We start from the raw sequence: 22,848 nt of genomic DNA, 5'->3' as shown, positions 1-22,848 counted from the left end.
ATTTTATTGATATTTTGCCTATATGTATGTCTGTGTGAGGGTGTTGGATCCTGGGGTTACAAACAGTTGTTAGAGGTGCCATGTGGGTGCTGGGAATTGAACCCGGGTCCCCTGGAAGAGCAATCAGTGCTCTTAACTACTGAGTCATCTCTCCAGCCCCTTGTCTGGCTCTTACAGAGCTCTTGGACATGAACTCAGGTCATCTTGCTCCAGAGCCAAGCATATTACCACCGAGTGATCTCTGCAGCTCCAAGATTAGGACATCATGAAGGGTTTTCACAGCAGACAAGGTTTCCAGGAGGGGCAGAGGCACTCTGAAGACTGTAAGGATACCTCCCAGACTCAAGTGCATCTTTCCTCCTCGTATAATCTTGGTGTGGAGCTTCCAGCGGCTAAGGTATCCAAGAGAATTAGAAGTTGGAGATCCCGGCTAAAAAGCCAGAAGACACAGAGGCTCACAGTTAAGGGCTTGGTGGCCAGCACAAATGCAGAAAGTAAATCCATGCCAGAGATGTCAGCACACAGCTCCAAGAGATTCTATGCACTCTTTCAGCCTCTGAGGGCACTGAACTTACCTGCACAAACCCACCAGACACATACATAGTTAAAACAGATCTGCTTTTCTTTGTTTACCGAAGGGTTTCTTCGTATAGTCCTGGCTGTCCTGTAACTCGCTATGTAGACCAGACTTGCCTCGAACTGCCTGCCTCTGCCTCATAAGCGCTGGAACTAAAGGTGTGCGCCACCATGCGTGGCAAACTAAGATACATGGAATTTCTTTTTTGTTTTCCTTTTTAAAGCTGATAGTATAGCTTCGTGCTTGCCTAGCATGCACGCTTTCCTGGCTTCCAATGCTAACTAATTAATCCCGGCGCACGCCTGTCATCGCCAACAGAAGGATCGGGAGTGCAAGATCACCCCCAAGTATACGAGTTAGAGGTCAGCTTGAGTTTCCTGAGGCCCAATCTCCAGAAAGCAGAAGTAAATAATAAAATACGTAAACAAAGGGGATGGCTGCCGACGGCTGCTTTCAGTTCTCCTTCCCTAGGTCAGCACGCGTCTGCACGGTTGCTTCAGAAGACTCGTCGTTGCTCCACTTCTGTCTAGGCCGATGTTGGGAAGCCCGGCGCCCCCAGCCGGGATTGTGTGATTCGCCAAGCCTGGACGGTGCACGAGGCTGTGAAGGACGCAGAGGCCTGAGAGCGCCCGGACACTCGCAGGAACGCAGAAACCCAAAAGCTCAAGCCAGGTCCGCTCCACCCGCTCTACCGCGTAGCGGAACGGCGGCAGGTCCCGCGCAGGCGCCAAGAATCTCCCGCGCATGCGCCTCGCTACCCACCGGCCCCGTGCGTGTTACGCAGCCTCTTCCCGCCCTCTTCCAGTCCTCACTTCCGGGGTTTCCCGGCGACCGCCGTAAATGGCGCGCCAAAGCGGCCCGCGAGGCCGTCGTAAACGGCTCCCTTTGCGCCACTTCCGGCCGGCTTCTGCGGCCGGTGCTGGTGGGCGATCGTGAGGCACCGGAGGTCGTTCCCAGCGGCTGCAGCCATGGAGATGCCGCTGCCGCCAGACGGTGAGGTCCATCCCTAAGCGGAGATTGTTAGGTTCTCCCCGCGTGCCCCCGCCGGCTGGTCGTGCCTCTCCCAAGTTCCCGGCTCGGAGACGAAGCGCGCTACGGCCTCGCCGCTCCTCCCGCGGCCTCTCCCGTGGGTCCCCGCATTCCAGCGCGCGCGCTTGGCCCTATTCAGGACCCGTACACCGCCGCCTCGCTGCGGCCCGCCCCAGAGGACCCCGGCCCGATCCCCGGGTTCGAGCTGCCCCCATTGACGCCTTTTCCTCCGTCCTGCAGACCAGGAGCTTCGAAATGTCATCGACAAGCTCGCTCAGTTCGTGGCTCGCAACGGGCCCGAGTTCGAAAAAATGACGATGGAGAAACAGAAGGACAACCCGAAATTCTCGTTTCTGTTTGGAGGCGAGTTCTACAGTTACTACAAATGCAAGCTGGCTCTGGAGCAGCAGCAGCGTGAGTCCCGTCCCCCCCCCACCCCCCCCCGCCTCGGCATTCAGTCCGGGCCCCGCCGCAGCCTTTTTTTTTGGGGGTCGCATGTTTCGCGGTCTGCAAAGCCGGGCGGTTGTGTCTCTGACTGCTCTTTCTGTCGTTCCTGGGGCCCTGCACCAAGATAGACTGTTGAATCTGCGTGCCATAAGGAGTCATACATTGAAGTGTCATAAATTCTCTTCCCGGGCGCTGGTCGGGAGTTCCTGGGTTGTCTTTGCCCAGGGGATGACGGTCTGCAGGAAGGCGGGAAGCAGAGACTTGTATCTGGGGCAGGAACTATGTAGCCCATTCTAAAGGCTGAGACCAGAGGTTTCTGTGTGTTTCGGATGCATAGATCAAAAAAGTTTCCACTTTAGTTTCTACAGCGTTTTTTCTTTTCTTTTTTTTCCTGTTTGTTTTAATTGGTTTTTGACACAGTTTCTCTGTGCAGCTCTGGCCATCCAGGAGCCAGCTTTGTAGACCAGGCTGGCCTCAAACTCAGAGATCTCTGCCTTCCGAGTTTTGGGATTAAAGATATGTGCACCACCCTGCCTGGCCTAACTGTATCTTAAAATGTCCAACTAGGTGAACATCAAGAAACACATGATAATAAAAATAAAATTTAAGAGCCAGATGTGGTGGGTCAGCCCTTTAATCCCAGCACTCAGAAGGCAGAGGCAGTTGGATCTCTGAGTTTGAGGCCAGTCCCATCTACACATTGAGTTCCTGTACTAGCATGACTGCATAGACCCAGTCTCAGAAAACTGGGAAAAAAATAAAATAGTTAGGAAGCACAGCTGGTCTGTGAGGTCTCACACTGTAGCCCAGGTTGGTCTGGCAGCATGTTACTCAGACTGGCTTCCAACTCAAGCCAAACCTGCACCAGCTTTTCAGGTGTTTGGGATTACAAGTGCAAGCCAGCATACCCCAGCTTTGAATGACAACATTGTACCGGGTAACTCTAACGCTTGGGTGAGCTGTTGGAATGAGTGCCTGCCCTTGCAAAGCTACGGGCATTCAAAGGTGACAGCTGCCAAGCCACAGTCCTGATGCCAAATACTTTCTTTGGTGTGCTCTAGCATTATGTTGTGGATGGTTGATAGAAAACTTGTATATATCAAACTTTTAAACTATAGACTTTTATAGAAAACAAACTTGAAGAAACTGTATATTCAGAGAGGAGCCACCAGTGGCCACAAGTGTGAGCTGAAGGAAGGTTTGATATGGAGAGTTCTGATACACCAATGTGGGCTGGAGTCTGTGGGTCATAAGGTTTTGTCTCCTATTTAGTCTTGGTAGAGGTCAGCTGTTTGATGTCACTTAGCCTCAGAGCACCAAGTTCATAACCATCCTAAGGCAACAGAGAGCCACAGAAAGTTCTAACACAACAGGCTGGATTTGGGGAGAGAGGTGATTGATAGTCACCCCTTATAAGGGGGTCAGCGTAAGCGTGGAGGCAGGTGGGATCAAAGGTAGACCGGGGATTGGTGAGGGGTGGCAACGTGGGAGTAAGTTTTGATAGTGCCTGGGAGCTGTACAGGAAGTCTGCCCGTACTTCCCATCTGGACAGTCATTTGTTGGGGCTGCAAAAGGGAAAGGAAAATGCATGGAAGCCATGGCAGGTTGGGGCTGGGATCAGGAGGGCTTTCCGAGAGCCGTGCCATAGTAGGATCTACTGAACAAGACAGGGACAGCCAGGGGCAAACTGGAGGGAGAGTCTTGGACAAGCTGAGGGCAGGGTGGCACAGGCTGAGGGTGGTAGGTGGTGGAAGTCCAGAAGAGGGTTTGGGTTTGACCGTAAGGGAAGAGTTGCTTGCTGAGGACCTATGAGCGTCACCTGGACATTAAGCTCAGAAAGGGCTGCGAGCTGACTCGGTATTTTATCACTAAACCTTGGACTGGTCTAGAATGGCGCTCAGCAAGCACTGTGGTGGAGTCTAGTGCTGAGTTGTTGGTTAAAACTTCTAGTCCACTGTCACCATGGCCTTATATTTGCAAAGTGCAATAAAAGTGTGAATTGTGGGCTGTTGCCTTTCCCGCAGATTATCCGTTGGGCAAGACTGCTCCACAGGCCCTGTCTACAGTGTGCACAGGGCCACACTACTACAGGACACAGTTCTTACTAGGTATGATGCAGGCAGAGGCTGATTAGTGTGAGGCTATGTCTACCCTCATCTGGATGGAGCGCAGGGAAAGCCCAGTGCTGTCATGAGTGAAGGTCTGGGCCATCAATGGCTCCTCCAGAGTGGAGCTCTTCCCAAAGGAGTGTGGGATTTATAACTTAAACCAGGCTGACTAAGGCCTAAGTGATACCCGCCCCTTTGCCATACCTTCTTTGTTTTTGTTCAAAGTTCATTTCCTTTGGGTAAGCCTCAGAGGCTCCCACAGATTGGCCATGTTGTTGGCATCAGGCAGGGCCCAGAAGTAGAGAGTAAGCAGGCCATCTTGTAAAAGGAAGTCCCTTTTCTCCAGGCACTTACTGTCATACCAGTGTGTTATTGTTGGTTCAAGCTAGGTGATCCTGGATGCTGGTCCAAGGCCTGCAGTTTGAAAGGATCACCACAGGAGGTGTGGCAGGTCTTGGAGACACTCCATCCCTGTGTGTGCTGGCCAGACCTTCAGAATATGTCTTGAGTGAAGGGAGAGTTTAGGGACCAGTCACATGGAACAAACACCCCTAGGATAGATACCACATCTCCAGCAATGGCCATAGTACCTTAGTCCTGGCTAAGAAGGGAAGATGGGCAGATTCAGCCTATGTGGTGAGGAGGTGGTACAATGGCAGCTTTGATAATCTCCAGGAAGACCAGGCACAACAAGGGAAAAAAAGCACAGTCAGGTTGGCCGTATGAGTTGGAGAGTGAATTTAGCTTTCTTCCATCAACTCCTCCATACTGGTCAAACCTGATGCATCTCAGGGAACCTGGGGCTGGCCCTGGGCTCACAGGACCCATCTCTCTCCTACTAGTCATCTGCAAGCAGCAGGCCCCAGAGCTGGAGCCAACTGCAACCATGCCCCCTCTGCCACAACCTCCGCTAGCTCCCACGGCACCCCTCACTCCGGCCCAGGGCACCCCGTCAATGGACGAGCTCATCCAGCAGAGCCAGTGGAGTCTTCAGCAGCAGGAGCAGCACCTGCTGGCCCTGCGTCAGGTACAGCTGTTTCTTGGGCTAGTGACCATGGGGTCACCTTCCAGTAGGACAGTGGAACATTCACAGGTGTTGCTAGGTGGACTTGTGGATGCCACCACCTGGTGACTTGGTTCCTATCAGGCTGAGTGAGTAGGGAGGGACCTCATTGGCCAGTCTGTTAGGCTGATCCTATTGCCAAGTTCTCTAGGGAGGAGAATCAGAAATGAAAGGAGTGATATAAGGACCTGGGTACTAGCCCCACTTGGTGTTTCCTTGCTTGCCCTTGTCACACACCAAGCATGTGTGTTTGCTACCCATCATAGACTGAACACCAGAACTGGCCTCTTAGTCTTAACTGGCTTGATGTCCCATATTTAGCATTTGTGGTTTGGGTTCTGGTTTGGTTTACTTTGCTTTTGAGACAGCATCTCCCCAAACTGTCCTAGAATCACAGTCTTCCTGCCTCAGCCTCCCAAGGTCTAGGATCACAGGTGCCTACCACATGTTAGCCCTCATTGCTGCCTCCCTGGCTTCATTTTCCTGTTAGCTGAGGCCTGTTCTGCCTACTGTGGTGCCTACCGTCACAGGATTTGGCATATGCTAAAGACAGATACCAGTGTGTCTGCTAGAGCCCCTGTTGACACCACCTGTCCCTTATGGCCTTCCCAGGAGCAAGTGACTGCAGCTGTGGCGCATGCAGTGGAGCAGCAGATGCAGAAGCTGCTGGAAGAGACACAGTTGGACATGAGCGAGTTTGACAACCTGCTACAGCCCATCATTGACACCTGCACTAAGGATGCCATCTCGGTGAGGCTCAGTGTGGGGTGGGGGTGCCGTCACCTGCCTGACCACCCACTCACCCTGGCCTGACTCTCAGGCTGGGAAGAACTGGATGTTCAGCAATGCCAAGTCCCCACCACACTGCGAGCTGATGGCAGGCCACCTGCGCAACCGCATCACCGCTGATGGAGCACATTTCGAGCTGCGGCTGCACCTCATCTATCTGATCAATGATGTGCTGCACCACTGGTGAGTACGCGATCCCTCGGGCCATAGCCCACACCTGTAATTATGGGTCTCCCTCCCAGCTCACCACACCACCCCTGCCACACACACACACTGTCCACTGCATCCCCTCCCAGGACAGTGTCTGGCACCTCAGAAGGCAGGCCTTGGGTTCTCCTGCCTCCTTTCTACTTCTGCAGCCATCATGTGTCTGCTTTAGGCTTCTGTCCTCCCTCCCCACCACTGCTCCTTACAGCCAGACACATGGCTACTACACTGTGTGGACCCTGCCCCCCCCTCTGTTCAGATATATCCTGGGGGCTGCTTTTGATGACTCTCTGGCTATCAGACTTCTCCTTTGTGCTATGGCTCCAGCCTCTTAGGGCCTGGGAGGTGTGTCTCTGCATGGCTACCGGGTGAAGTTGATGGAGGAAACCAGAACCCAGAACTCTGGCCAGAGGCAGGTGCAGGAGTTCCATGCTAGTGTTACATGCTGACAGTCAGCTAAGCTGACTGCCTCCCTGCCTTTCAGCATGGCCATGACAACCAGGACACCTGATTAAGTGTGCATGACTCCCAGGAGAGCAGGAGAAGCTGGCCTGCTCCCTGCCTCATCTCCATGTCTGAACTGCTGGGAAGTGAGCAGTGACTCTGCTACCTACACCCTCCTACACTGCACCTTTTTCTCTCAGTGGCTTGCTGCTGCCTCTGAGGACAGAGCCTCTGCTCAGATGGCCTCTCCCCCACTCCCTGCTATACTCTTCACCTGGACTCACACAGAAGTCTGGCCTGCAATGCCTTTCGTTACCCAGCTCCTGCCAGTCCTTGCTGCCCTGTGACCTCAGCTGTGGGAGCTGAAGCTGCTAGCCTCTGTCTGCATCTTTCCTGGGTCAGCATATGGTTGCTGAGCCACTGTCACACAAGAGGCCTGGATTCATCATACTGCACAGCTGGAGGGGCCTTCCTGGGCTGTTTCTTCCTCTTTGTCCCCTCTCAGTGGCACTGGGCACAAAACCCAGGGTCTTGGCACATGGCATGCAAATGCTGTGCCCGGGGCTGACCATAACCTTTGTGGGTGGTTAGGCTCCAAGAAGCCTCCTCAGTGGCCCTATGGGGATAGGGAATCCCTGCTGAGCGGGTTGTTGAACCTGCTTGGGCACAGTGGTAACTAGGTCCTAACCACAGCAGCCCCACTGCCCCCTTTGCACATATGCAAGCACTCTGGTGGGCCCTTCTGATAATGAAGGCCATGTTCTGAATAGCCCTGGGGTGCACACTCGCTTGTCTCCCAAGACAAGGCACCTGCATTGTAGGTAGTCCTGTGTGGTTGGGGGGCATTTCCTGAGGAGAGGGTGCTGTGGCTGCAGCCGCATGGTAACGGGTGCGTGGCCGGGTCCCGCCCCAGGGCCCTGACGCGCGGAAGGTCTCTCCCTCACAGCCAGCGCAAGCAGGCCCGGGAGCTGCTGGCTGCCCTGCAGAAGGTGGTGGTGCCTATCTACTGCACTAGCTTCCTGGCTGTGGAGGAGGATAAGCAGCAGAAGATTGCCCGGGTATGAGGCTGCTAGGGCTGGGTGGGTGGGTGAGCATCTGGGCTGAGTGGCATGGCCTCTGCCTCACTAGTCTTCCTCTGCACCAGCTCCTACAGCTCTGGGAGAAGAATGGCTACTTTGATGACTCCATCATTCAGCAGCTACAGAGCCCCGCCCTGGGACTTGGCCAGTACCAGGTGAGCGCCACACAGCAGGGGCTACCCATCACTACAAAGTCTTAAACTGTGGATGTTTTCATCACTGAATCTGGCTGCATCTTACATACCATTTAGCTATTGGGTCCCAGAGTGGTATCTTGAATGGTGGTGTTTTCTCCACCAGGCTACTCTCATCAACGAGTACTCCTCAGTGGTGCAGCCTGTGCAGCTGGCTTTCCAGCAGCAAATCCAGAGCCTCAAGACACAGCATGAAGAGTTTGTCAGCAGCCTGGCCCAGCAGCAGCAACAGCAACAGCAGCAGCCACAGCCACAGATTCAGCTGCCTCAGATGGAAGCAGAAGTGAAGGCCACACCCCCACCAGCAGCACCTCCCCCAACCCCAGCACCTGCTCCCACCATCCCACCAACTACCCAGCCAGGTATGCAGTTCCCTACACCTCTTATAACTGAATGCCTTGGCCAGACAGTGGTGGCGCATGTCTTTAATCCCAGCACTTAGGAGGCAGAGGCAGGCAGATCTCTATGAGTTTGAGGCCAGCCTGGTCTGGAGAGTGAGTTCCACGATAGGTTCCAAAGTTACAGAGAAGCCCTGTCTCGGGGGGGGGGGGGGACCAAACAAACAAACCTGAATGCCCTAAACGTCATTTATTCCCCTGGTCCCCTGGCCACCTGCTCCACAGCCTGCCCACCGCTGGGCCAAGAGTAATCTGCTTATGTGCCCAGACTAGGCCAGCAGTGTCTGCTCAACATGGCCCCCAGAGTAGAATAGAAGAGGCAGGCTAGTGTATTAATCCACACTTGGTACACTGTTCAAGGTATGGTCCAGGGCTGGGTGAGCTCAGCACGTGTGTAGCCCAATCCTAAACACACAACAACACACGTCTGATCTCGTGTTTGTAGTATACGTGTGTGTGTGTGTAAGGACCACTTACGAAGAAACCTGAGTAAGGTATGAAATGATAGGAAGCTGAGGCAAGAAGATTTTAAGTTTTAGACCAGCGAGTACTTGCCATGCAATCACAAGGGCCTCATTTTAAAAGTCAGATGTAAGATGGGCAATCAAGGCACACGCCTTTAATCCCAACACTTGGGAGGCAGAGGCAGGCGGATCTCTGTGAGTTTGAGGCCAGCCTGGTCTACAAGAGCTAGTTCCAGGACAGATACCAAAGCTACAGAGAAAACTTGTCTCAGGGAAGAAAAAAAAAACAAAAACAAAAAACAGAGAGAAGGCTGGGTAGAGTAGTGTGTGTATCAGCTCAGTGCTGGGAAGGCAGAGACAGGTAGATTCCTGGAGTTCAGTTCTGTCTCCAAAACTGAGGTGGAGACCAGTAAGGCGACTCAGTGGGTAGAAGCACTTGCAGGCGTCTGATGACCTCAGTTTGATCCCTAGGATCCACAGGATAGCAGGAGAGAGCCTGCTGCCAAGAGTTGCCCTCTGACTACCATGAGATGAGTTCACTAAAAAAAAATAATTTGAGCTGGGCAGTAGTGGTACCTATCTTTAATCCCAGCACTCGGGGGTAGAGGCAGGTGGATCTCTGTGAGTTCCAGGACAGCCAAGTCTACACAGAGAAACTGAGAAACCCTTTGGGGGGGGGGGGGGGAGATATGACAACTTGTAGACAAAACAGTGACATGTCATGAGCATCGAGTATGTCCGCTCTTGTATCCCTAGAGGACTGTGCTGGTGACATTGGCAGCAGTGGCTTTCAGTAACTTTAGGAACACAATTCAGTCCTGTCCTGGGCTGGGTTGGGGGTGTTAGGCTCAACAGTCCTTCCTCCTACTGACGGGCCACTCCTAACTGACTGTCACCTGTGTTTAGATGACAACAAGCCTCCCATCCAGATGCCTGGTTCTTCAGAGTACGATGCCTCGGCAGGTGTTCAGGATCCTGCAGCTGCTGGCCCTCGGGGTCCTGGCCCCCATGAGCAGATCCCGCCAAACAAGCCCCCTTGGTTTGATCAGCCTCACCCTGTTGCTCCTTGGGGTCAACAGCAGGTACGTCATCTGTTGAGACGTGTGTGACAGTTAAAGGCCTGCTCTGTGTGCTCCTAATAGGATCCTGTGGGGCAGCAGGCAGCCATAACAGCCCAGGGACAGTGGACCCTGAGCAGACGCCCAGTACCACCATTGTTTGGGCCACTCAGGGTCCTCTTTGGCCTGTCCTTACTAGTGCAGCTTTCAGGTCTATCAGGAAGGATAGAAGGAAGATCAGAAGTGGTGAGCTTCCCCAGAGGCTGCAGGTGCTGCCTGCAGTGCCAGGACTCTGTGTGACTCAGACCAGAGCAGGGATTACATGGGACATGACCAGTCCCGTAATTTGCTAGGTGAGATTGACTGGAGCGGCTGGGTACAGCGTACTTTCCCGTCAACGGGACATGGCCATGCCACAGTAGAGAACACTTACGGGTGCCAGGGATGTGGCTCTGGGCTGAGAACTACAGGTCTCAGATCTGAGCCTCACCTCTCACCTTCAGGTTTAGTTGACAAGAGATGCACATCCCTGTCAACAGTACCCACGTCCCAGTGTGGGCTGTGAGCCTGCTGGGTGGGCACATGGGAACCTTTGAGGGAGGTATGTAACAGGCTTTGTGTAGGCTCAGTGTGATCTGTGGGATGAAGGGCTGGTCCACTGAGGCTTACCAGCCAGTATGGCAGTCTACCACCAAATCTGGAGGTTACAGGCGTTAGCAGCCCATGTAGATGGCAAGGTACTGGATTCTATCCCTAGAAGTGGGGGATAGAACCAGGCTTGTAATTGCAGTCTTTGGAAGGCTGAGGCAGGAGGATTGAGTTCCAGGCTATTCCTGGAACTGGAGTGGAGTGCCGCCCATACCCCTCTTCCCCCAGTAAAAAAGACTGTGAAGCCAACCAGGCTTCTCATCCTGCCTTCATGGTACCTTAGAAATCATCCTGCACCAGGCAGTGGTGGCACACGCCTCTGTGAGTTCCAGGACAGGCTCCTAAGCTAGCTACACAGAGAAACCCTGTCTCAAAAGAAAAAGAAATTATTCCTGCTATTGGATTCGTCTCAAAACAGAAAGAAGAAAGAAAACAAAACAAAAAGAAATTATTCCTGCTATTTGATAATTCAGCCTTCTGCTTCTCTTGGAAGCCAGAGGAGAGAGCACCCTACTTACCTGGCGTGGATCATGTAGCTTGCTGCCAAGCCTTGGGAGTGCTGGGGGACCTGTTGTAGTCTCTCCTGTACCAACCTAAGAAAGGCAGCTGTTGTCCTGGAGAAAGGAACAAGGACAGGTGTCTAGGCTGACCTCAGGCAGTGTTCTGGATGAGAGGGTCTCTTGCTATAGAGTGGGGTGGTTTAAGGCACATGGCCCAATTTGTTGGGATGTTTTGTGGCATGGTACAGGATGTACCCCTGATGTGTCCCACTAGGGATCTGGTGCTGGGCCTGAGGGAAGCACATTTGGTCCTGCTTGCTTTAGATGTGAGGTTGCAGCCCCAGTGGGGACCTAGGAGAGAGAGATAACTACAGACCTTGATCTCATGTCTGTGTTTTACAGCCCCCGGAGCAGCCTCCATACCCACACCACCAAGGTGGACCACCTCACTGCCCACCCTGGAACAACAGCCATGAGGGCATGTGGGGCGAGCAGCGTGGGGACCCTGGCTGGAATGGGCAACGAGATGCTCCCTGGAACAACCAGCCAGATCCCAATTGGAATAACCAGTTTGAAGGACCATGGAACAATCAGCATGAGCCACCACCCTGGGGTGGTGCCCAGCGTGAGCCGCCTTTCCGGATGCAGCGGCCTCCCCACTTCCGTGGGCCCTTCCCACCCCACCAGCAGCACCCACAGTTCAACCAGCCTCCACACCCCCACAACTTCAACCGCTTCCCACCCCGCTTCATGCAGGATGACTTCCCCCCTCGTCACCCTTTTGAGCGGCCACCCTACCCTCACCGCTTCGACTATCCCCAAGGAGACTTCCCTGCAGGTGAGTGGGTAGGGCAATGTAGGAAGGCCTGTTGGGGTGTCCCAGATATGCCTGGCTGTCAGTGTTGTGGAAGTGACAGGCATAGGATGGGTATGGAATGGGCAGATAAGGGTGGCCTCCACCCTGCACCCACACGCACAGGCCAGTTGGACTTTTCTGTCTGTACTTCCAGCACCGTATTCCTGCTCTTGCCTTGCTGTCCTTCCTGGCTGTTCGCCCATCTGAAGCTGTACCTGTGTCTTCTTGTTTCTTGTGGTTGCTGTGTCAGCCTGAGCTGGACACAAAAGGCATAGACACAGCACTAGGGAGGCAGAGGCAGGCGGATCTCTGGGAGTTCGAGGCCAGCCTGGTCTAAAAGAGCTAGTTCCAGGACAGGCACCAAAGCTACAGAGAAACCCTGTCTCGAAAAACCAAAAAAAAAAGGCATAGACAAGAGAGTGTGCCTCAGTGGTAGAAATCCACACCCTACTCAGGGTCCTCAGGGCTGGCCTCAGGAAGGCTTCCCTCTGCATGTGTCCTCCCTGTTCTCTTCAGAGGACCTCAGGCAGTTGGGGTCCAGCAGAGTAGCCATACGTTACGCTTCAAGGGCAGCTGCTGGCTCAGCTGTCTTGAGTCCTGGCAGAGAAAGACCTCAGCCCATCCCCAGGGAGGAGGTGGAAGTTCAGCTTGCTGCCACTGGCTGCAGTGGTGTGGTCCTTCAGTCTTGTCACTTGAGTCCCCTTAGTTGCACCCATATCTGTGAGAGTTCCAGGCCTTCTTATTGGCCTTCTCACTCCACTTGGCTACAGAGCAAGCTGGAGACAATGTTTTGTTTTGCAGAGATGGGACCTCCTCACCACCACCCTGGCCACCGCATGCCACACCCTGGGATCAATGAGCACCCGCCCTGGGCCGGGCCCCAGCACCCTGACTTTGGCCCTCCTCCCCACGGCTTCAATGGCCAGCCCCCCCACATGCGGCGACAAGGCCCACCTCACATCAACCATGATGACCCCAGCCTGGTCCCCAATGTACCCTACTTCGATCTTCCGGCGGGGTTAATGGCTCCCCTTGTGAAGGTGATACTGGACAGGGTGGTAGGTGGTAGAGTATGGTGGAAGGAAGGGCGTGCTGATGTTGGGCTGGGTTCCTGCCTTGCCGCTGTCTTCTACCGCGTGGCCAGGGAGGACTCTGCAGGGCACAGGCAATAACATGTTCTCCTACAGCTGGAGGACCACGAGTACAAGCCTCTGGACCCCAAAGACATCCGCCTGCCACCCCCTATGCCACCCAGCGAGAGGCTGCTCGCAGCTGTGGAAGCCTTCTATAGCCCACCCTCCCATGACAGGCCGAGGAACAGGTAGGGAGGCAGGGCCCCAGGCCTGCTTGAGCCCCTGCCCTCCTAGTCCAACTTGCAGGTGAGGAGCTGGTTCCTCCAAACATTCTATGCATTGGTCTCGGATGCTGGGCATGGAGTACAGGCCTTGTGCTGTCCAATGTTGGCCCAGCAGCCATTAATTTAAGAACAGCAAGTTTATGAGGTCCCCTGGGATTCGGCTGCCTACCAGGTCCTTCCAGTGGGAAGGAGGTCTAAACACGTAGCAGAGCCCTAGCTGCCTCCTGGTTAGCTTCCTCCCTGGCCATTATGGCCCTTGGAGGCCATCCCAGGTCTCTCATGGGGGCCTTGTCTTACAGTGAGGGCTGGGAGCAGAACGGCCTCTATGAGTTCTTCCGAGCCAAGATGCGGGCAAGGCGGCGCAAGGGCCAGGAGAAAAGGAACAGGTGATCTGGGTGTGTGTCATGGGGCCAGCCCCGTGGTGTGTGGTGCCCTAACTGGCCATCCTCACTATGGCATTTCTCCTGCAGCGGCCCCTCCAGATCACGCAGCAGGTCCAAGAGCCGAGGCCGTTCATCATCTCGCTCCAGCTCCCGCTCCTCAAAATCTTCGCGCTCCTCCTCACGCTCACGATCCCGCTCCCGCTCCCGTTCCTCCTCACGCTCCAGGTCCAGGTAGGCATGTGGGGGCATTGATAAGCCCATGTACACTGCTCCTACCAGCCCTCCATTGTCCCACTGTCCCCACAGAAGTCGCAGCCGGTCACGCTCTTCCAGAAGCCGCTCACGCTCCAGGTCCAGATCCAGGTCCAAGTCATACTCTCCAGGGAGGCGGCGACGCTCCAGGTCCAGGAGCCCCACCCCACCGTAAGCCGTTGGTGTGGGGTATTCAGAGGCACCCCTATTGCTAAAGGGCAGGTGGCATCACTTAGACCAACTGGGCCAGCCCACAGGCCCTTTCCTACCATGCTTAAATGGCTGCTCTCGGTGCTCTAAGTCCCATTATAGAGTTCATCAGCTTACCATATGGCTCTCTTCATTCCAGCTCTGCAGCTGGCCTGGGTTCTAATTCAGCACCTCCCATACCAGACTCAAGGCTTGGAGAAGAGAACAAAGGCCATCAGATGCTGGTGAAGATGGGTGAGTACCTGAGTCAGTGCCAGCTTCCTGCATGGGATCCTGCTGGGGGTTCAGTGGTCACACACAGCCTTGCCATGTACACCTTCTTTGCTCCCTCAAGGTTGGAGCGGATCTGGTGGCCTTGGTGCAAAGGAGCAGGGCATCCAGGACCCCATTAAGGGCGGCGATGTCCGGGATAAGTGGGACCAGTACAAGGGCGTGGGCGTGGCCCTGGATGACCCTTATGAGAATTACCGCCGCAACAAGAGCTATTCCTTCATTGCCCGCATGAAGGCCCGCGATGAGTGTGAGTAATGGTGTGGGTGGGCAGGGCGGGCATAGTCCTGCTGGAGAGGTGGAGTGACGGCCCTGTTCTCACACAGTCTCCACGTTTGGGGCGAGAAAGGAAGAGAAGGAAGATTAACACAGGCGCTGCACAGTGTGGAAGGGGCTCCAGCTTGGCTTGCCCGTGTCCTGGAGGAGGTGCTGCAGATAACTCAGCCTCTCAGTGCCAGGATAGCAAAGCTCAAAACCAAGACCACCCACCCCCACCCCCAGTGATGCACAGCCCAGAGCCAGGTAGTGAGACCCGCACTGCACCCGGCAGCTGGGAAAGGTCACAAGGAATTTCATTTTGGTTCCACCTGGTTTTGTTAGAAAAGAGCGAAGGCTGACCCCTGATGTGTGGGGTCAGAGACCCTACTCCTCCCTTCGTCGTTTAGCTGCATTTTATCCCTGTCCTCAAATGTTAGCTGTTTGCTATCAGCCGGACACAGCTTCCGAGGAGTCGGGGTCAGTAAAAGGTGGCCTCCAGAGTCCCTCCACCCAGCACAGCCTTGGCCTGCAGCTCCCGTCTGGGGAGCCCAACACCAGCGAGGAGCACCCCAGAGCATGGGGTGCCATGGAGTGCAGGGCACCAGCCGGGCAGCATTTCCTGCGCGGTTTGATTTGTGTGCCCCAGCCATTCCCAGAGGGGGAGGGAGGAGGCCCGGGTGCTCCTGGGGCTGCAGCAGCCTTGTGCCAGTTTGTACAGACTTTTGAAATGTTCTTTTCAATAAAATGCAGAGCCCTCTACAACTTCTCAGCACCACATAAGACACTTGATTTTTGTTTTAGATTTACCATAGCTGTGACGTGTGCAGACGTGTCTGACTCGGGACAAACAAGCAGACACATGTGCTGTTAACCACTGATTGTGGATTTTACTGTTTTGCCTTCAAATAAAGCCTTTTGTAAAAGATCAGTTTGTCCACCTGTGGGTGAGATGTGCACACGGGCATTGTGCAAGCTGCTCCAAGGTAGATGCCAGCTGTGTTGGACACCATGCTCAGAAGACCTGTCTCAGCCCCTGGCGTGGAATATTCCCCAAGGGGCAGCTGCTTCCCTCTTGGATGATCCAGACATCTGGCATGTGCAGTCTGTCGCATTGACTCGTAGCTCCATCCTGCTTTGAGAGCCTGTGGCAGGTCCTCAGCTGTCCTTATGATGTACCCACAGAGCCACAAGCTGGGCAAGTGGAGGCTTAGAATCCGTGTATGGTTGTTACTGAGCTGAGATTAAGCAGGAGATCCCCAGCCTTACCTGCCCCCACATGAATGAGATGGATAGAGGTACCCAGGTAAGCCTCACCTACTGGGACTTGAAGTGAAGCTCCTCCTTTGCCTCCTGAAGGGCAGCCTCCATGGTCAAGGGTGCAGGCCTGTGACACCTAATGTACTGTAGGATACAGGATGGTAAATAAAATATGGCTGGGCCCTTAGCCTGGGTGGCGGACTGTCCCAAGGTGCTACATTCAAGATGTTCTAGAGTGAAGAGCCACGCTGGGTTCTGGGTGACATGGTCAGGCTGGAAAGTAGCGGTCTGAGGACTCACTGTGAGCTGGGTGTGGTGGTGGCACACACCTGTAATCCTAGTATTTGGGAGGCCGGGGTGGGGGAATGTAAAGTTCTAGGTCAAGCCTGGGCTATACAGCAAGACCCATCAAAAATAATGTGGAGCCTACAAAATAGCTAAGTGGGGTTAAAGGTACTTCCTGATAATCTGACCTCAATCCCCACGACCCACATGGACGGAGACTCCTGTCAGTTGTCCTCTGAATGAAAGGAGCTGGGTGGGTATGGTGGTGTATGCCTGCCATCACAGCACTTTGGAGCGAGGATGAGGTAGAAGGCTTGTCATTTACCTGAGGCCAGGCTAGAGACAGACCCTGGATCCAGAAGGAAAGCTGGGCAGATGGCTCTGGCTGAAAGCACTAGCTGCTTTTTGCAGAGGACCTGGGTTTGGTTCCCAGCACCCACACAGACTCACAACTGCCTGTAATTATACCTCTAGGGGATTTAATGTCCTCTTCTGAGATCCTAAGGCACATGTATACATATACATATATGCAGCAAAATGCATGTAAAAAGAAGAGGGTCAGCTGAGTGGTGGCATACACCTTTAATCCCAACTCAAAAGACAGAGGTAGGTGGATCTCGAGTTCAAGGCCAGCCTGGTCTACAGAGTGAGTTCCAGGACATCCAGAGCTACAAAAAGAAACCCACCATTAAAAAAGGAAGGAAAATCAAAATCCCAGCAAAATTCTTCATAGACCTTGAAAGAACAATACTCAACTTCGTATGGAAAAGCAAAAAACCCAGGAGAGTCAAAACAATCTTGTACAATAAAAGACTTTCTGGAGGTATCACAACCCTGACTTCAAACTCTACTACAAAGCTACAGTACTGAAAACAGCCCAGTATTGGCATAAGAACAGACAGGAGGACCAATGGAACCGAAGAGAAGACCCGGATATTAATCCACACATCTTCAAACACCTGATTTTTGACAAGGAAGCAAAAAATATCAAATGGAAAAAAGCATATTTAACAAGTGCTAGCATAATTGGATTTCAACATGCAGAAGAATGAAAATAGACCCATGTCTATCACCATGCACAAAACTCAAGTCCAAATGGATCAAAGACCTCAACATAAAAGCCACACTGAACCTTATAGAAGAGAAAGTGGGAAGTACACTTGAACACATTGGCACAGGGAACCACTTCCTAAATAGAACCCCAGCAGCACAGACATTGAGAGAAACAATTAATAAATGGGACCTCCTGAAACTGAAAAGCTTCTGTAAAGCAAAGGGCACGGTTAACAAGACAAAACGACAGCCTACAGAATGGGAAAAGATCTTCACTAACCCCACATCAGACAGAGGTCTGATCTCCAAAATATACAAAGAACTCAAGAAATTTGACACCAAAAGATCACATAATCCAATTTAAAAAAATGGAGTACAAACCGAAACAGAGAACTCTCAACAGAGGAATCTAGAATGGCTGAAAGACACTTAAGGAAATGTTCAACATCCTTAGTCATCAAAGAAATGCAAATCAAACAACTCTGAGACTCCATCTTACACCTGAAAGAATGGCCAAGATCAAAAACACTGATGACAACTTATGCTGGAGAGGTTTTGGGGAAAAGGGAACACTTCTGCATTGCTGGTGGGAGTGCAAGCTGGTACAACCCCTTTGGATGTCAGTGTGGCGATTTCTCAGAAAATTAGGAAACAACCTTCCTCAAGACCCAATAATACCACTTTTGGGTACATATCCAAAGGATGCCAATCGTGCCACAAGGACATGTGCTCAACTATGTTCATAATAGCTTTGTTTGTCATAGCCAGAACCTGGAAACAACCTAAATGCCCCTCGACTGAAGAATGGATAAGGAAAATGTGGTACATTTACACAATGGAAAACTACACAGCAAAAAAAAAAAAAAAAAAGACTGCTTGAATTTTGCAGGAAAATGGATGGAACTAGAAAACATTATTTTGAGAGAGGTAACCAAGACACATGAAGACAATTATCACATGTACTCACTCATAGGTGGTTTTTAAACATAAAGAAAGCCAGCCTACAAACCACAATCCCAGAGAACTTAGAAAACAATGAGGACTCTAAGAGAGACATAGATCTAATCTACATGGGAAATAGAAAGTATAAAAAGATAAGATCTCCTGAGTAAATTGGGAGCATGGGGACCTTGTGGGAGGGTTGAAGGGGAGGGGAGAGGCAGTGCGGGGAGCTGAGAAAAATGTAGAACTCAATAAATATCATGGAAAAAATAAATTGAAAAAAGGAAGGAAAGAGTGGGGAGGGTGCTCTCCAGTGTTAGCCCAAGAAACAAGCAGCTGCAGCCTGTTTGGTCTGGAAGGGCACAGTACCCATCCCTAACATGGTGTCCAGAGTGGAGTCCAGCCTGAGGGGACAGACACCCCAGTCCCATTGCTAGCCCACCTGGGCTATGACCAGTTACCTCTCTGGTTTCCTCTAGGGTGTGGTAGTGAAATGTTTCCCCGTCCAGGGACTGCAGGAGGGACACGTGCAGATGGCGACTGGCCTCGATGAACTGCTGCGTCAGGCTCAGCTGCTGCTTCAGCATGTCATTCAGCACCAGCACTGCAGGGCTGTAGGCCGTCAGGGCTGCAACCAGCACAGCCCATGTTGCTCAGTGGCTCTCCAGTGCCACCTGTGCCGCCCACACCTCCTCCCCCTCAGAGTCCAGATTCCTGCAGACCTGCTGTTTTCTGGCCAGTCTGCCCTCACAGCCATGAAGCTCTTCCTGAGTCTCTGTTCTATATTAACCACATACAACAACATACATGAGCTCCACTTAAGGTCAAGAAAAATCTTTAGCTGGGCATGGTGTCACATGTCTGTCATCTCAGCAGAGGCATATGAGGCGCTAGGATCTGGCACTCCAAGCCAGCTTGGGCTATGTATGCCCAGAAAGCCTCCCACCCCTACCCCCAGTCCACCCTCAAAGACATAAAATGTTGGGCTTTTTGGGTTTTGTTATTGTTTTTTTAAGAGTTGAGGTTTCACTGGGTGTTAGTGGCACTTTAATTCCAGCACTCAAGAGACAGAGGCTTGGCGGATCTCAGCAAGTTCGAGGCCAGCCTGGTCTACGAAGTGAGTTCCAGAACAGCCTGGGCTACACAGTGAGACCCTGTCTGGGGGGGGGGGTGGCGGGGGAGAGAAGAGAGAGGCTTCACTATAAACTCCTGCATTCAAGTGATTCCCCTGCCTCCGCTGCCTAAGTAGCTTTGATTACAGGCTTAGGATCACCAAAGTAGGGACCTTAAAAGAGAACGAAACTGGAGATAGGCAAAAATGACCTAATAGTGACCGCCTGGCAGGGCTGGGACAGACTCAAGGCTTCTCTGAAAGCTGACCACCAGCCCATGACTCCTAGACTCCTGGGGTTGGTTAAACCTAGGTGTCCCTTCACCAAAGAGAGAAAGAGGTTCTAGCCACCCTCAGGCTGTTCAACACCACCTTGTCAGCTGCTGCAGCACCCTCCCCCAGGGACTCCCACCCTGTCAGCTGCTGCAGCACCCTCCCCCAGGGACTCCCCAAAGTCACCTTTAACGAGTACTGCCTGTGCTGCAGGAATGGCTGGGCACTGTAGGGAAGGAGTGAGGTCCCAGCTGTCTGTTACCTTCTATAGCGTCCGCACTGACAACATGACTGGCGATGGGTGCTGGGTCCACGTAGGCGCCTCCGAGGGTGGGGCCAATGGCCGCCATGCTACCAGCTGGCGCAAGACAAAGATGGGCTGCTGAGTGTGGTGCAATGACTCTAGCACAATGACAATGAACTAAGCTGTAGTTGCCCATCCGTCTCCTGGATTGCTTACTGGTTGATTGGAAACGGGTCTGGACACCGTGGTACCCAGGTTTGCTTTGAGCTTCTGGGCACCAGAAATCTCCTGCCTCATCCTCTTGGCATCCAGAACCACACATGAACAAGCATCTTTGTTTCGTCTACTTTTCCTGTGTGCGCATGTGTGTGCATGTGCAGACTGATGCTGCCATCAGAAATCCCCCGTGCATGTCCACTTTATTCTGGGCCTTCTGGGGCTGGGATGACAGGTGGCATTTACATTGGTTTTGGAGTTCTATACCTTAATCCTCATGTTTGCAAGGCCAGCACCGGGCCACTGAGCATCTTCCCAGTCTGCACTGTGGACTTTAAAAGCTAATTCAGGTTTTCTCCAAAGACAGGCTGGGCTGTGCCTCAGTTCTCAGAAAGCTCATCCACCTTCCACAAAGCCCTAAGTCCATCATCCCCTGATGATCATCATCATCCCCATGCCACGAGTGGTGGCACTGGCCTGTCACCTAGCACTCAGAAAGCTGAGGCAGGAGACCAAGCCCACGGTCATCCTCAGCTACTGTCCAATCTGAAGCCAGCCTAGATTAAAGGAGACCCTTGTCTCAAAAACACAAACAACCCTGAAAGGCATACGTGGAGCAAGGACGGGGCTTAGTACCAATGGCCTCCATTGACCGCCGATGCTCTTTCCCCACTAAAGAACATCTAGGCCCCCCCACCACCACCGCGACAACAAGGTCAAGCGAGGCTATTATACAGTGAATCCCCAAAGTCAAAACCATCAAGAGAACTGCAGCCTTCCCCATAAGAGGGGGAGGTGTGAACAGTGCAGCACCCCTGCCTGCAGCTGACTAGAGAAAAGGTCCAGAGCAATGCTGGTGAGGAAGGAAGCCTGAGACCACAGCTGGAAAGGACAGAAACATCTGGAAAGACCCAGTGGGTGTGATAAGAGATGCTTTCAGAATACACTGGCGCCAGGCACGCACGCCTTTAATCCCAGCACTTGGGAGGCAGAGTCAGGCGGATCTCTGTGAGTTGGAGGCCAGCCTGGTCTACAGAGCTAGTTCCAGGACAGACTCCAAAAAAAGGAAGCTTACTACACTAGCTACTAACGTCAAACATGTGACCTGTGGATGGCAGCCCTTGAAAGTTGCAGTCTGGACAGCACCTAGTGAGGACCTGGGTGCAGGGGTTGCAGACAGGTTGGTGGGTAGGTATCCTCCTGTCCCCTCCGCATAGCAGGCACCAGGAGCATTCTGCCCCAGTACCTGTTCCCTAAATGTCCACAGACTTAACTATCATCCCAGGGTCTGGACTGGCCTTAAGTCTTTGGTTCTGAAATTTAAGTATCAGAGCTGGGAGGCCAGAAACATACTAGCTGCCACCTCCTTATCCTGGGAAGATGAAACAGGGGGCCAACATCCCCCCAAAGCTGGCAAGAGCCCAGATTGGAGGACCTGTCCTTTTCTGCCTGCTCCCAAAGACGCTGCGGTGTCACCTGGGCCCCTTGCTCACCCATGCTCCACTGACCAGCAAAGACGCTGCGGTGTCACCTGGGCCCCTTGCTCACCCATGCTCCACTGACCAGCAAAGACGCTGCGGTGTCACCTGGGCCCCTTGCTCACCCATGCTCCACTGACCAGCAAAGGCAGGGTCAAGAGTCTGCACGGCTGTCTCCTTCATGACTCCAGCCACACCTTGGCCCCACTTTGTCTTTGGGGATGGTCTGGAAAGACGATCTGTCTGTCCGCTGGACGACAGCTGCGACGAAGTGTCCAGTGTCCTCTCAAGTGACGCTTCTGAGGCCAAGGGGCCAGAGTACTGCTCAAAATCATCAGAGTAAGTCAGGCTGGCCTCGAGCGCAGTGAGAGTCTCCACAGACGGCACACTGGACACACTTGGGGACTGGACAGCTTCGGCAGAACTGTCACCCAGGTGCTCGGAGACTTCAGTGGCAAGGCCCTCTTCCTCAGCAACCACAGTGGCCACGCCCCGAAATGCAGTGCTCTTGTGCCGGGCAGCCCTCTGCTCTTCCAGCGGAGCGGGTGACATGGGTGGAGAGCTTCTGCCTGACATCCCTTCCCCCTAAAAGGAGCAATGGCAGCAGAAGCGGAGGGGATTTTAGAAAGGTTAAAAATGCCCCTTCAGCCAGGCACAGCAGCGTACATCTGTGACCCAGCACTCAAGAGGGGATCACAAATTCTAGGCTAGCCTGGGCTACACGAGAACCTGTCTCAGAAAACCAAAAGTAAAACTAAAGACAGCTGTGGTGTATCACACTTGTATTTCATCTCTTGGAAGACAGAAGCAGGAGGACTGATCCATCTAAGGTCATGCCTGGCTACAGAGTGAGACCCTGCCCCTGATATCCCCAAAGAAAAGAATTAAAAGTATTTTTTCTGTGGACTGGAAAGATGGCTCAGCAGGAAGAGGCAGCACAACAACCTGAATGAGATTCCGTAGACAACATGAGGGTGAAGAGCAGAACCCCACAGCGTACACACACGCACGCACATAAGCATGCACGCACACATACACATTTGCCTCCAGAAACATATAATTAAAAGATAAAATAAAAATACTCATTAAGGGGGCTGGAGAGATGGCTCAGAGGTTAAGAGCACCGACTGCTCTTCCAGAGGTCCTGAGTTCAATTCCCAGCAACCACATGGTGGTTCACAACCATCTGTAATGAGATCTGGTGCCCTCTTCTGGCGTGTGGGCATACACGGAGGCTGAACACTGTGTACACAATAAATAAATAAATCTTTTAAAAAAATACTCATTAAAAGCCAAGTGGTGGGCTGGAGAGATGGTTCAGTGGTTAAGAGCATTGCCTACTCTTCCAAAGGTCCTGAGTTCAATTCCCAGCAACCACATGGTGGCTCACAACCATCT

At 52.9% G+C, this 22,848-nt stretch overlaps 2 protein-coding genes across 8 annotated transcripts in view; one reads left to right on the top strand and one right to left on the bottom strand.

The window, feature by feature from the left end:
• The first annotated feature begins 1,492 nt into the window (after window positions 1-1,492).
• On the top strand, window positions 1,493-15,516 carry Cherp (calcium homeostasis endoplasmic reticulum protein). Of its 2 annotated transcripts, none has more exons than XM_005359139.2 (18): window positions 1,493-1,570; window positions 1,847-2,020; window positions 5,004-5,188; window positions 5,837-5,974; window positions 6,045-6,196; window positions 7,611-7,722; window positions 7,809-7,898; window positions 8,044-8,299; window positions 9,706-9,881; window positions 11,408-11,843; window positions 12,663-12,901; window positions 13,049-13,182; window positions 13,518-13,604; window positions 13,689-13,832; window positions 13,908-14,024; window positions 14,203-14,297; window positions 14,398-14,583; window positions 14,660-15,516. In XM_005359139.2, exons 1-18 carry the CDS (start codon window positions 1,546-1,548, stop codon window positions 14,698-14,700), a joined length of 2,787 nt encoding a protein of 928 aa, XP_005359196.1. In that variant the 5' UTR covers window positions 1,493-1,545; the 3' UTR covers window positions 14,701-15,516. The 2 variants fall into 2 exon arrangements, with proteins under 2 accessions (XP_005359196.1, XP_026640908.1); XM_026785107.1 differs by having other exon boundaries at window positions 7,578-7,722.
• LG1H19orf44 (linkage group 1 C19orf44 homolog) overlaps window positions 15,454-22,848 on the bottom strand; it is an 18,190-nt gene continuing 10,795 nt past the window's right edge. For all 6 annotated transcript variants that reach the window (XM_026785108.1, XM_026785114.1, XM_026785109.1 and 3 more), the window contains 5 exons: window positions 21,576-22,035; window positions 19,775-19,870; window positions 18,590-18,756; window positions 15,906-15,992; window positions 15,454-15,797 (listed from right to left, as the gene is read on the bottom strand). In XM_026785108.1, coding sequence (XP_026640909.1) covers window positions 15,906-15,992; window positions 18,590-18,756; window positions 19,775-19,870; window positions 21,576-22,035 — 810 coding nt within the window. In that variant the 3' untranslated portion in view covers window positions 15,454-15,797. The remainder of the gene's footprint in view (window positions 15,798-15,905; window positions 15,993-18,589; window positions 18,757-19,774; window positions 19,871-21,575; window positions 22,036-22,848) is intronic.

Source organism: Microtus ochrogaster, linkage group LG1 (genome assembly GCF_000317375.1).
Source record: "Microtus ochrogaster isolate Prairie Vole_2 linkage group LG1, MicOch1.0, whole genome shotgun sequence".
NCBI classification, from domain to species: domain Eukaryota; kingdom Metazoa; phylum Chordata; class Mammalia; order Rodentia; family Cricetidae; genus Microtus; species Microtus ochrogaster.
The sequence above is the reverse complement of the archived record's forward strand: the minus strand, read 5'-3'. Positions and strand labels throughout refer to the sequence as shown.